Source organism: Somniosus microcephalus, chromosome 4 (genome assembly GCF_052327205.1).
Source record: "Somniosus microcephalus isolate GS21.2 chromosome 4, FLI_Smic_1.0, whole genome shotgun sequence".
Lineage (NCBI taxonomy): Eukaryota > Metazoa > Chordata > Chondrichthyes > Squaliformes > Somniosidae > Somniosus > Somniosus microcephalus.
Window position 1 is genome coordinate 8,783,022 of NC_140990.1, and position 14,614 is coordinate 8,797,635.

General features: G+C 49.8%; 1 protein-coding gene across 1 annotated transcript in view; it reads right to left on the minus strand.

Annotated features, from left to right (window-relative positions):
- Positions 1 to 830: 830 nt before the first annotated feature.
- Positions 831 to 14,614, minus strand: part of LOC147118250 (uncharacterized) — a 70,851-nt gene continuing 57,067 nt past the window's right edge. Inside the window, exon 4 of the mRNA XM_085984344.1 lies at positions 831 to 1,569. Within this exon, the coding sequence (XP_085840470.1) occupies positions 863 to 1,569 (707 nt within the window). The 3' untranslated portion in view covers positions 831 to 862. The remainder of the gene's footprint in view (positions 1,570 to 14,614) is intronic.

Consider the following 14,614-nt stretch of genomic DNA (forward strand, 5'->3'; position numbering starts at 1 on the left):
TAGCCAACTCGCCCCTCTTACCTATGTAATAGGCTTTATTTAAGTTTAAGACTCTAGTTTTGGACTGAGGCAAGTCACTCTCAAAATTAACATAAAATTCTATCATATTATGATCACTCTGCCCCAGAGGATCCTTTACTATGAGATTGCTAATTAACCCTGTCTCATTACACAACACATGATCTAAAATAGCCTGTTCCCTGGTTGGGTCCATGACATATTGTTCTAGGAAACTGTCCCAAATGCATCCCATGAACTCATCCTCCAGACTGCCTTTGCCAATTTGATTTGTCCATTCTATATGAAGATTAGTCCCCCAAGATTATTGCATTATTTTTGTTGCAAGCTCCTGCTATTTCTTGATTAATATACTGTCTAACGGTTTAGCTACGGTTAGGGGGCCTATATACTACTCCTGCCAGTGTTTTCTGCCCCTTGTTATTCCTTCGCTCCTTATTCTACTTCCTGATCTTCCGAGTCAAGATCCTTTCTTGCTTCCGTTTTTCAAAATGACGGCCACGGGATCTTTTACGCCCCCGAGATGGCAGATGGGGCCTTGGTTTAACGTCGCATCAGAAAGATGGCACCTCTGATGGAGCAGCTCTCCCTCAGTACTATCTGGAGTGTCAGCCTAGATTACGTGCTCAAGTCTCCAGAGTGGGACTCAAACCCACGACCTTCTGACTCTAGAGGTGAGAGTGTCACCCACTGAGCCGAGGCTGACCCCTCTTAAACTCCAGCCTAGTTACTGGGGTTATTATCAGCATCTTCAAACCACCCCCCACCCCCCCAACCCCGTAATTGCCATTATTAACACAGAACAGTCCTTCATGTGATTAACAGCAGAATGGGACCAGTGCGCTCAGGTGTGAACTCGCTGGTGTCTCAGCAGGTGAGATGAACTGGTGAATCGCTTTTCACACACTGAGCAGCTGAACGGCCTCTTCCCGGTGTGGATGCGTCGATGCTTCTTCAGGTCCTTGGAGCATTTGAAACTCTTGTCGCAGTCGGAACATTTAAACGGTCTTTCATCAGTGTGAACCAGCTGGTGTTCCCGCAGAGAGTCGGAACGTGTGAATCCTTTCCTGCACTCTGAGCAGGAGAACGGCCTCTCGTCAGTGTGAACTCGCTGGTGCAGCCGCAGAGATGAGGGACGAGTGAATCCTTTCCCGCACTCGGAGCACGAGAACGGCCTCTCGTCAGTGTGAACCAGCTGGTGTTCCCGCAGAGAGGAGGGACGAGTGAATCCTTTCCCACACTCGGAGCAGGTGAGCGGCCCCTCGTCAGTGTGAACCAGCTGGTGTTTCCGCAGAGAGGAGGGACGAGTGAATCCTTTCCCGCACTCGGAGCAGGTGAACGGCCTCTCGTCAGTGTGAACCAGCTGGTGCTCCCGCAGAGAGGAGGGACGAGTGAATCCTTTCCCACACACGGAGCAGGTGAATGGCCTCTCCCCGGTGTGAACTTGCTGGTGTCTCAGCATGTTGGATGAACGACTGAATCCCTTCCCGCACTCGGAGCAGGTGAACGACCTCTCCCCGGTGTGAACTCGCTGGTGTGCCCGCAGGGAGCCTGAATGAGTGAATCCCTTCCCACACACAGAGCAGGCGAACGGCCATTTCATGGAGTGACTGCGTTGATGAGCCTCCAGCTCGGAGAGGCAACTGAATCCTATCCCGCATTCCCGACATTTGCATGGACTCTCCTCGCTTTGGTTACACTTGTGCCTCCCCAGGCTGCACCTTCGGTTGAATCCATGTCCACACACAAGACACGTGTGCAGTTTGCCCGTATTCTGATTGCTGCTTTCCGCTTCCATATGTCGATGATATTCAGGTCCTGATGAATCGAGTGACTCTGTCAGATCTTCGTGTGAAGTTTGCGTTAAGCTGCCCGTCTGCAATTCCTCCCCTTGCAAGAGATGGTAAAAGAGGTTTATATAAGTAATTAATTAATGTAAATACAGGAGAGAAAGTAAAGAAAGACTGGCCTTTATACAGCGCCTTTCACGACCAACGGTTTTACAGCCAATGAAGTACTTTTTGAAGTGTAGTCGCTGTTGTAATGTGGGAAACACTGCAGCCAATTGGCATGATAAATAATGGCCAGGACACCGGGGATAACTCTCCTGCCCTTCTTCGAAATAGGGGGATCTTTTATGTCCACCTGAATGTCTCATCCGAAAGACGGTCCTCCGACAGTGCAGCACTCCCTCAGTACTGACCCTCCGACAGTGCGGCGCTCCCTCAGTACTGCTCCCTCCGACAGTGGTGCATTCCCTCAGTACTGCCCCTCCGACAGTACAGCACTCCCTCAGTACTGCCCCTCCGGCAGTACAGCACTCCCTCAGTACTGCACCTCCGACAGTGCGGCGCTCCCTCAGTACTGCCCCTCCGACAGTACGGCTCTCCCTCAGTACTACCCCTCCGACAGTGCGGCGCTCCCTCAGTACTGCCCCTCCGACAGTGCGGCGCTCCACCAGTACTGCCCCTCTGACAGTGCGGCGCTCCCTCAGTACTGCCCCTCCGACAGTGCGGCGCTCCCTCAGTACCGCCCCTCCGACAGGGCCGCGCCCCCTAAGCACCGCCCCTCCGACAGTGCGGCGCTCCCTCAGTACTGCCCCTCCGACAGTGCAGCGCTCCCTCAGTACTGCCCCTCCGACAGTGCGGCGCTCCCTCAGTACCGCCCCTCCGACAGGGCCGCGCCCCCTAAGCACCGCCCCTCTGACAGTGCGGTGCTCCTTCGGCACTGCCCCGGAGCGTCAGCCTAGATTTATGTGCTCGAGTCACTGGAGTGGGGACTTTGAACCCACAACTTTCTGACTCAGGGTGCTCCCAATTGGCCGCAAGCGCAAGGCATTTCTGAGCTGGAAACAGCAACAGAACTCGAGAGCAAGAAAGCAGCTGTACAGAAGCCTGAAGGCCGAGGTCCAACAAAAAACTCGTGACCTAAAGAACAGATGGTGGGTGGAGAAAGCGCAGGAGATCCAGCAGCTAGCCGACAACCACGACGTGCGTGGATTCTTTAGCGCAGTCAAGACCATCTACGGCCCAAGCACCCAAGGCCCTACCCCACTGCGGGCCAAGAATGGAGAGGTACTCATCAAGGACAGGGAAGCAGTCAGTGCCCGCTGGAAGGAGCACTTCGAAGATCTCGATTACGAGGGTATGAGACGGGAATTGGGTAAGATTGATTGGGTGGTGTTTCTGGGGGGATTGACAGTGGATAGACAATGGCAAGCATTCAAAGATAGAATGGAAGAATTCCAGAACATGTTTATACCGGTTTGGCATAAAAATAAACCTAAAAAGGTGACTCAACCATGGATAACGAGGGAAATTAGGGACAGCATAAAATCAAAAAAAAGGGCATATCAACTGGCAAAAAAAAGCACCAGACCGGAAGATTGGGGGCAGTACAGGATACAGCAAAAGAGGACAAAGGGATTAATCAGGAAGGGGAAAATAGAATACGAAAGTAAACTTGCAGCAAACATAAAGACAGACTGCAAAAGCTTTTATCGGTATATCAGGAGGAAAAGACTGGTAAAATCCCAAGTCGGTCCCTTGCAGTCCGATTCGGGAGAATATATAATGGAGAATAAGGAAATGGCAGACCAATTAAACTCATACTTTGGTTCTGTATTCACAAAGGAGGACACAAATAACCTCCCAGGAATATCGGCAAACATAGGGACTAATGAGAGGGAGGAGCTGACAGAAATTAGTATCTCTAGGGATATGGTGTTGGGTAAGTTGAGGGGACTGAAGGCCGACAAATCCCCGGGGCCTGATAAACTACATCCTAGGGTACTTAAGGAGGTGGCCCTGGAGATAGCAGATGCTCTAAGGATCATCTTCCGGAACTCCATTGACTCGGGAACAGTACCCGTGGATTGGAGGGTAGCTAATGTTACCCCAATATTTAAAAAGGGGGGTAGAGAGAAAGCAGGGAATTATAGACCAGTAAGCTTTACATCGGTTGTGGGCAAAATGCTAGAGTCCATTATTAAGGATAAAATAGCGGAGCACTTGACAAATGGGGAAAGGATCGGACAGAGTCAACATGGATTTACAAAGGGTAAATCGTGTTTGACTAATCTGCTGGAATTTTTTGAGGAAGTAACTGGTAAAATAGATGGGGGAGAGCCAGTGGATGTGGTGTACCTTGACTTCCAGAAAGCCTTCGATAAGGTTCCACACAAAAGATTATCATGCAAAATTAAGGCTCATGGGATTGGGGGCAAAGTATTAACGTGGATAGAGAACTGGCTGGCGGATAGAAAACAGAGAGTTGGAATAAACGGCTCGTTTTCGGAGTGGCAGGCAGTGACCAGCGGGGTGCCGCAAGGATCTGTCCTGGGACCCCAGCTGTTCACAATATATATAAATGATCTGGATCAGGGAATTGGATGCAATATTTCCAAATTCGCTGACGACACTAAACTAGGAGGAGGGGTGGGCTCTGATGAGGATGTCAGGAGGCTACAGTGCGATTTGGACAGGTTGGGGGAATGGGCGGATACGTGGCAGATGCACTATAATGTGGATAAATGCGAGGTTATCCACTTTGGGGGTAAAAACAGGAGGGTAGATTATTATCTAAATGGCAATAGATTGGGAGATGGGGAAGTGCAGAGGGACCTGGGTGTTCTTGTGCACCAGTCACTGAAGGAGAGCATGCAGGTGCAACAGGCGATTAAGAAGGCAAATGGTATGTTGGCCTTCATATCAAGGGGGTTCGAGTATAGGAATAGGGATACCTTACTACAGCTGTACAAGGTGCTGGTGAGACCGCATCTGGAGTATTGTGTACAGTTTTGGTCGCCCCATCTGCGGAAGGATGTTCTTGCCATGGAAAGAGTGCAACGGCGATTCACCAGGCTGATACCTGGAATGGCGGGAATGACCTACGAAGAGAGATTAAATAGTTTGGGCTTGTACTCACTGGAGTTTAGAAGATTGAGAGGGGATCTCATCGAAACATATAAAATTATGGCAGGCCTGGACAGGCTGAATTCAGAGAGAATGTTTCCAATGGCCGGGGAGCACAGAACCAGGGGCCACAGTCTAAAAATAGCGGGCAAATCATTTAAAACAGAGATGAGGAAGAATTTCTTCACTCAAAGAGTGGTGAGCCTGTGGAATTCCCTGCCACAGAGGGCTGTGAAGGCTAATTCAATAAATATTTTCAAGAGAGAATTGGATATATTTCTGAAGGCTAAGGGGATTAAGGGTTACGGAGAAAAGGCGGGGACGGGGTACTGAACTGGTAAGATCAGCTATGATCTCAGACGAAGATCAGCCATGATCTCATCGAATGGCGGAGCAGGCTCGAAGGGCCGAATGGCCTACTCCTGTTCCTATCTCTATGTTTCTATGTTTTTCCTTCACCATGACTCTGCCTTCAACACGAGTGTCCTCAACTCCATCTCACAGCATGCTACCCACCACCATCTCAGCACAACCCCAGCCCGGCATGAGGTTGAAAAGGCCATCCGACAACTGAAGAACAACAGGGCCTCAGGAGCAGATGGAATCCCCACCGAGGCACTAAAGCATCGCGGAGAAGCAATACTGGCGCGAATTCATTAACACATTTCTCTTATCTGGAAGGAGGAGAGCATGCCAGGGGATCTCAGAGATGCCGTAATTGTGACCATCTTCAAGTAGGGTGACAAGTCCGATTGCGGTAATTACAGAGGTGTTTCCCTGCTATCTGCCACAGGGAAAGTCATCGCAAGAATCCTCCTCAATTGCCTTCTCCCAGTGGCCGAAGAGCTCCTCCCAGAGTCGCAATGCGGATTCCGCCCACTAAGGGGCACAATGGACATGATCTTCACCGCACGTCAATTACAAGAGAAATGCAGGGAACAGCACCAACCACTGTACATGGCCTTCTTTGATCTCACAAAGGCCTTCGACACTGTCAACTGTGAGGGATTATGGAGTGTCCTCCTCAAATTCGGCTGCCCTCAAAAGTTTGTCACTATCCTCCGCCTGCTTCACGACGACATGCAAGCCGTGATCCTGACCAACGGTTCCACCACAGACCCAATTCACGTACGAACCGGGGTCAAGCAAGGCTGTGTCATCACACCAACGCTCTTCTCAATCTTCCTTGCTGCAGTGCTCCATCTCACCCTCAGTAAGCTCCCCACTGGAGTGGAGCTAATTTACAGAACAAACGGAAACTGTTCAACCTCCGTCGCCTCCAGTCCAGAGCCAAGATCGCCCCATCCTCTGTCGTCGAATTACATTATGCAGACGATGCTTGCGTCTGCGCTCACTCAGAGGTCGAACTCCAAACCATCGTCAACACCTTCACCGAAGCATACAAGAGCATGGGCCTTACACTAAATATCCGTAAGACAAAGGTCCTCTACCAACCTGCCCCCGCCACACAGTGCTGCCCCCCCGATTATCAAAATCCACGACAAGGCCTTGGACAAGGTGGACCACTTTCCATACCTCGGGAGCCTACTGTCAACAAGGGCAGACGTCGACGACGAAGTCCAACACCGCCTTCAGTGTGCCAGTGCTGCCTTCGGTCGCCTGAGGAAGAGAGTGTTTGAAGACCAGGACCTCAAACCCGGCTCTAAGCTCATGGTCTACAGAGCAGCAGTGATACCCGCCCTGCTGTATGCCTCAGAGACATGGACCATGTACAGCAGGTACCTCATAGCACTGGAGAGGTACCACCAACGCAGCCTCCGCAAGATCCTGCAAATCCATTGGCAGGATAGACACACCAACGTCAGTGTTCTTGCTCAGGCCAACATCCCCAGCATCGAAGCTCTAACCACGCTCAATCGGCTCCGATGGACGGGTCACATTGTCCGCATGCCCGATATGAGACTCCCAAAACAAGCGCTCTACTCAGAGCTCCGGCATGGCAAGAGAGCCCCAGGTGGGCAGAGGAAACGCTTCAAGGACACCCTCAAAGCCTCCTTGAAAAAGTGTAACATCCCCACCGACACCTGGGAATCCCTGGCCCAAGACCGCACAAAGTGGAGGAGAAGCATCCAGGAAGGCACCGAACACCTCGAGTCTCTTCGCCGGGAGCAAGCGGAAGCCAAACACAGGCAGCGCAAGGAGCGCACGTCAACCCAAGCACCCCACCCACCTGCCCCTTCAACCACTGTCTGCCCCACCTGTGACAGAGACTGTAGGTCCCGCATTGGACTCATCAGTCACCTGCGAACTCACTTTTAATATGGAAGCAAGTCATCCTCAGTTCCGAGGGACTGCCTAAGAGAAGAGAGAGGCTCACAAGGTCTTTCACATCCTTGCTAAAGTGCGGTGGCCGAGGGAATTCTCACCGTCCCTTTAATCAGAAGAACACACGAGAGGGGGGAGGGAGTCCCTTTCAATCTGGAGGGGGTGGGTGTCCCTTTCAATGTGGAGGGGGGTGGGTGTCCCTTTAAATGTGGAGGGGGTGGGTGTCCCTTTAAATGTGGAGAGGCAGGGCCACGCATGCTCATTCGGCCCCCTCACCAGAAGAGTATTTCTCTTTTTAAACCTTAACTCTGTGGTTTATAGTTTCTAAAGTCTCTGGTGTAGCGGGGACTGTTTATAAACCAGGGCCCTTAAATATATCATTTAGCTGTGAGGTAACTTCAATTCTGCGGTTTATTTTTTCTAGGGTCTCTGTGGTGCAGCGGGGACTTCTGCCATACAAGCGCCCTAGAGTATATCTTTAATTGGAGGTATTGAATTAATTTAAATTAATTAAAGGGTAAGTCATGTCAGGACAGCCCAGCCCCGTGTTATGCTCCTCTTGCTCCATGTGGGAATTCAGGGACGCTGCCGGTGTCCCTGACGACCATGTGTGCCGGAAATGTATCCAGCTGCAGCTACTAGCAGACCGCATTGAGGCGCTGGAGCTGCGGATGGATGAGTTTTGGAGCATTCGCGATGCTGAGAAGGTCGTGGATAGCACGTTTAGTGAGTTGGCCACACCGCAGGTAAGGGCTGCACAGGCAGAAGGGAAATGGGTGACCATCAGGCAGAGCAGTAGAAGCAGGCAGGTAGTGCAGGGGTCCCCTGTGGCCATCCCCCTCTCAAACAGGTATACCAATTTGGATACTGTTGAGGGGGATGACTTACCAGAGGAAGGCAGCAGCTGCCAACTTCCTGGCACCGGGGGTGCTTCTGCTGCTCAGGGAGGAAAAAGAGTGGGAGAGCAATAGCGGTAGGGCATTCTATCGTAAGGGGAACAGACAGGCGTTTCTGTGGCCGTAGACGTGACTCCAGGATGGTTTGTTGCTTCCCTGGTGCCAGGGTCAAGGATGTCACTGAACCGCTGCAGGGCATTCTGAAGGGGGAGGGTGAACAGTCAGAGGTCGTGGTTCACATTGGGACCAACGACATGGGTAGGAAGAGGGATGAGGTCCTGCAGCAAGAATTTAGGGAGCTAGGTAGCAGATTAAAGAGCAGGACCTCAAAGGTTGTAATCTCTGGATTACTCCCGGTGCCACGTGCTAGTGAGTATAGGAATAGGAGGATAGAGCAGATGAATGCGTGGCTAAAGGGTTGGTGCAGGAGGGAGGGCTTTAGTTTCCTGGATCACTGGGTCTGCTTCAGGGGAAGGTGAGACTTGTGCAAGTCGGACGGGTTGTATCTGAACCAGAACGGGACAAATATCCTTGCGGGTAGGTTTGCTAGCGCTGTTGGGGGGGGGTTTAAACTAACTTGGCAGGGGGATGGGATACAGAGTGGAGCTATAATAGGGGGTGATGTACAGCCAAATATAGAGGAAAAAACAAGTCAGCTTGGAAGGCAGAGCAAATATGTAACGGCACAAGGGAGTAGGGCAAGGCTGGATGGCATTTATTTTAATGCAAGGTGTTATGTATGTAGCTTTAAGAGAATAACTGGTCTCAGACTGCAGTACTGGCAGTGACCACCCCTGTATAAAAGGCGCTAGTGAGCCTCTGTTGTTTTCAGTTTCACTATTGACTTCCACCAGTAAAGACTTGTTTTGTTCAACTCCTGCTGTCTGTGTCTCAATCATTCACGGACATAATACTGGCGACGAGCAGATACGAACCTACCTACAGTCTGCACCACCTCCTGGGATCCATTCCTACAGCGAAGTGAGCAGAGGTCGAGGCCAGAAAGAAAAGGAAGTAAGAGGCAGTAGAAACGGGCGTCGACCGTGGGCATCCGCCCCTGTGTTAGCGGAGTTGAAGATTGCTGGAGAAGCTGTCGGAAGCGGGGCCTGGTTCCTGTCAACGGTGCTTCAGCTAATCGGGCTGGTGGCAGGTAGTACACTGATCCTTCCTGGGCTGCGGTGGTCGCGAACTCGAGCGGGTGGCTTGCAACGGGGCCGAGCAGCGTTGTCGGGAAGAGAGAGGGTGGAGCACACAGGGCGCGGCCGGTGCTACGAAGCCGGGCTGCATATAGACCCGAGAAGAGGGAGGCAAGAGTCCCACAGGGTTGTTCCACGACGGGAAAATAATAAAAAAAAGAAATATTAAACGCGCAAGGAACCGCGGAAAGCAGCGCTAGCAACAGCGGGGAAGAAGGCAAAGCGCGGGAGGCGCCATTTTGTTAAATCGGGGAAGAAGGCAAAGCGCAGGAGGCGCCATTTTAGATTTGCAAGATGCCGAAGACTGGCTGTATCACTGCTTTTGATAATACAATAGAGGACTGGACCATGTATGTGGAAAGACTCGAGGTATATTTCGAGGCAAACGAAATAGCTGATGAGAAAAAGGCATCGGTATTGCTAAACTTAATGGGCGCTAAAACGTACGGCCTATTGCGGGACCTGATTACTCCAGCCAAACCGAAGGCGAAGAGTTTTAACGAAATTGTTGCTGTCCTACAGGAACACCTAAACCCTGCACCGCTGTTGATAGCAGAAAGATTTAAATTCCACAGGAGAACTCAACATAAAAGATGAGAGCAATGCTGAGTACCTTACGGAACTACGCAAGCTATCAAAGCACTGCCAGTTCGGAGAAGGACTGGCAGATACCCTACGGGACAAATTTGTCTGTGGACTCCTGAGTGAAGGAACACAGAAGAAGTTACTATCAGAGAAAGAGCTGACGCTAGATAAGACTTTCAGCGTGGCAGTATCGTATGAAGCAGCAGCCAGGGGAGCTGCGGAAATTCAACAAAAGCCACAGGAATACGGCACCCACGAAATGACACGGGGATTTGCAAAATGTTATCGCTGCGGCAGAACTAACCATGACCAGAAGGACTGCTGGTCCAAAGACAAAATATGCAGGCAATGCGGAAAGATGGGACACATTGCACGAGTTTGCAGGTCTGGGAAGAAGACCAGCGACAACAAAAAGGCTACTAAAGGACCGTACAAGAAAGTACAAAAGATGACGGACAGTAGTTCCGAAGACCAGATGAGCGATAGTGAATCCGGGAACAGGAGACTAAGCTGTCTCAAACTTCACAATGTAGTCGCAAAAGAGGATCACCGAACCATTTGGGTCACCCTCACGATAGCAGGGTCCCAAGTTAAAATGGAATTGGATACAGGATCAGCGCTAACCGTCATGAATCGACGAGACTACGAGCGGCTATTCTCACACATACCCTTGAGAGAGACATCCATCGTCTTGACGACGTATACGGGGCAAAAAGTATACCCCAGAGGAAAAATAAGGGTGCCTGTCGAATACAACGGCAAGAAAATACGGAAATTGTATCTCTACATACTGGCCAAATGGTGGACCACCGTTATTGGGACGTGAATGGATCAGGAAGATAAACTTAGATTGGCACTCCATTCCTGCAATGACGGTGGACGATAAAAAAGATGAAGACGTCACTCCTGGACGATTGTCAACAACCTTAGCTAACGCCAAAGAGGTATTTCAACAAGAACTGGGCACGCTTAAAGGCGTAACCGCCTCGATAAAAATAGAAGAGAATGCAGTTCCCCAGTTTTTCAAAGCAAGACCGGTACCATATGCAATTCGCCCAGCCGTCGAGGCAGAGCTGGAGAATCTGGAGAAGGCAGGCGTGTTGTCTAAGGTCGACTGGAGCGAGTGGGCGACACCCATCGTTCCTGTCATGAAGAAAATGTTAAGCAATAAGTCCGGGGAGCCAAGGAAGATTCGCATCTGTGGGGATTTCAAGGTGACGGTGAACCCAGTCCTTCACACAGTACAATATCCTCTTCCAAGGATAGAAGACATCTTCGCCTCACTGTCTGGAGGGAAGCGTTTTACAAAAATTGACCTAGCACAAGCATATTTGCAGATGGAGGTTGAAGAGTCCTCTAGGAAGTAGCTCACGATAAACACTCACAAAGGTCTTTACCAGTATCATCAATTGGTATTCGGAGTAGCATCGGCTCCGGCGATATGGCAAAGAGCGATGGAACAAGTCCTGCAAGGGATTCCAGGGACTCAGTGTTACTTGGACGACATCCTTGTGACAGGTGAAGATGACAGTGAACACCTTAACAACCTAGAACAGGTGCTCACTAGACTACGGGAACATGGGCTACGAGCCAACCGCCCCAAGTGCGAGTTTTTTAAGAAACAGATATCGTATTGTGGCCACGTGATTGATGAAGAGGGGTTACATAAGTCCCCTGACAAAATTGAAGCGGTTGTTAAGGCCCCAGCACCTGAAAATGTGTCGCAACTGAGGTCATTCCTCGGATTGGTGAATTACTACCATAAGTTTTTGCCGAATTTGTCGACAATTCTGCACCCACTGAACGCCCTGCTACGAACGGGGGTAGCATGGAAATGGAGCGATGATTGTAAGCGTGCCTCAGAAGAGTAAGGACTTAATCACTTCAAAGGAAGTATTGGCTCACTACAACCCAGCACTGCCGATCAGACTGGCGTGTGATGCGTCTCCCTACGGCATTGAGGTGGTACTGTCACATAAATTCCTTGATGGTTTAGAGAGGCCGATTGCTTTTGCGTCACGCTCGTTAACTTCTGCCGAGCGTAACTACGCCCAGATTGACAGAGAGGCCCTCAGCCTAGTGTGGGGGGTGAAGAAGTTCAATCACTACCTGCACGGTCAAAAATTTACTCTACTAACCGATCATCAACCTCTTGTATCCATTTTCAACCCTCAGAAGGGCGTACCGATAATGACAGCACAACGGCTGCAGAGGTGGTCCCTTTTCCTAGGGGCACACCAGTATGACATCGAGTACAAAGGAACTAAACAGCATGGGAATGCTGATGGATTGTCACGCCTACCGTTGCCGACGGTGGAAGAAGAAGACCTTGCAGTGGATCCAATGGAGTTATTCCACTCGACCATAGTCGAATGTCTCCCTGTGACGAATGCCAACATAGAAAAGGAAACACGGAATGACCCGACACTATCATGGGTCTATGATTTAACGGTGAAAGGATGGCCAGCACATGGCGAACCACTGCTGCCAGCATTCTCACCGAGAAGAGAACAGCTGTCAGTGTGCAGAGGAACCTTGATGTGTGGATCCAGAGTAGTAATTCCACCTAAGTTGACGGATAGAGTGCTCAGTGAGCTTCATGAGGGTCATCTGGGTGGGGTAAAAATGAAGAACTTAGCCAGAGCGTTTGTGTGGTGGCCGGGAATCGATAGAGAAATCGAAGAGATGACCAAGAGCTGTGCAGGGTGCCAGAAGGTCCAAAATGCCCCACCACAAGCTCCTCTGCATCCATGGGAGTGGCCCTCATCTCCACGGCAAAGGGTGCACATTGATTTTGCTGGTCCCTTCATGGACTCGATGTTTTTAATTGCGGTGGATACACATTCAAAGTGGCCAGAGGTAATAAAAATGTCCTCAACCACCACGGAAAAAACTATCACAGTTTTACGAACCATATTCGCCAGGAATGGGCTGCCTGAACAGATTTGCTCTGACAATGGACCACAGTTTGTGTCTGAAGAGTTCCGGAGGTTCTTAAAGAACAATTGTGTTAAGCATTACACATCTGCCCCATATCATCCAGCCACTAATGGATTGGCCGAGAGGTTTGTCCAAACATTCAAGAAAGCTATCAAGGCAATGTGTAATGAAGATATACCCCTACAACACAAGGTGGACAACTTCTTGTTTGCCTACCGGAATGCGACACATGCGGTTACCAACCAAACTCCAGCCATGATGTTCTTCAATCAAAGACTACGATGCCGCTTGGATTTGGTTAAGCCAAACGTCCAAAGAGATGTGGAGAACAGGCAGTTTCAGAATATGAATGAAAGGCCGACCAGGAGTTTTAAGATAGGTCAACCAGTTTTGGCCCGGGACTACCGCACTGAGAAATGGCAGCCAGGAACGATTTGTACACGGCAAGGACCTCTCATGTATACCGTGGACATTGGAGAGAGCATTGTAAGACGCCATGCTGACCAGATTCTAGAGTCACTGGAAAACGTCAACTCCACACCACGATCTGATACACCTGGCAATGAAATCGACGTACCAATTGCAGCTACCGCAGAACCGGTGATATTGGAAGCAGATGAACCAAACAACAACATTGATCCTAACTCAACATTGCCAGAAGAACCTGATACCCCAAAGAGGCGTTATCCAGACAGAATCAGGAAGCCTCCTCAAAGACTGAACTTATAATTGCTTAAACTTAACCAATGTATCTAGCAACCGTAGTTGTGATTGTAATTAGTTATCATTTAGTTGTTAAATGAATGTTATGTGCTGTTTATCTAAAAGGGGAGGAATTGTTGTGTATGTAGCTTTAAGAGAATAACTGGTCTCAGACTGCAGTACCGGCAGTGACCACCCCTGTATAAAAGGCACTAGTGAGCCTCTGTTGTTTTCAGTTTCACGATTGACTTCCACCAGTAAAGACTTGTTTTGTTCAACTCCTGCTGTCCGTGTCTCAATCATTCACGGACATAATACAAGGAGTCTTGCGAATAAGGTGGATGAACTGAAGGTGTTGATGAACACATGGGAGTATGATATTGTTGCTATCATGGAGACATGGTTGAGGGAGGGGCAAGACTGGCAGCTCAATATTCCGGGGTATAGAATCTTCAGGTGAGACAGGGGGCGGGGGGGGGGGGGGTAAAAGAGGAGGGGGTGTCGCAATATTAATTGGGGAGTCAAGTACTGCTGTAAGGAGGGATGATATATTAACAGGTTCCTCGAATGAGGCCATATGGGTAGAACTTAAAAACAAAAAGGGGGCAAGCACTTTGCTGGGAGTGTACTATAGGCCCCCAAAGTGTCAGGGGGAGATAGAGGAACAGATATGTAGGCAAATCTCAGAGAAGTGTGCAAATAATAGGGTAATAATAGTGGGGGATTTCAACTTCCCCAATATTAACTGAGATAGTCAGAGTGTGAAAGGCTTAGAGGGTGCAGAATTCTTAAAGTGCATCCAGGAGAGCTTTTTGAGCCAGCATGTAGAAAGTCCTACAAGAGGGGGCGGTACTGGACCTAATTCTAGGGAATGTGGCCGGGCAAGTGGTAGAAGTGTTAGTAGGTGAGCACTTTGGTGACAGTGGCCATAATTCAGTGAGATTTAAGGTAGTCATGGAAAAGGACAGAGATGGACCGGAAATAAAGGTTCTAAATTGGGGGAAGGCCGATTTTAATATGATAAGGCAGGATCTGGCCAAAGTGGACTGGGATCAGCTACTTGTAGGAAAATCCACAT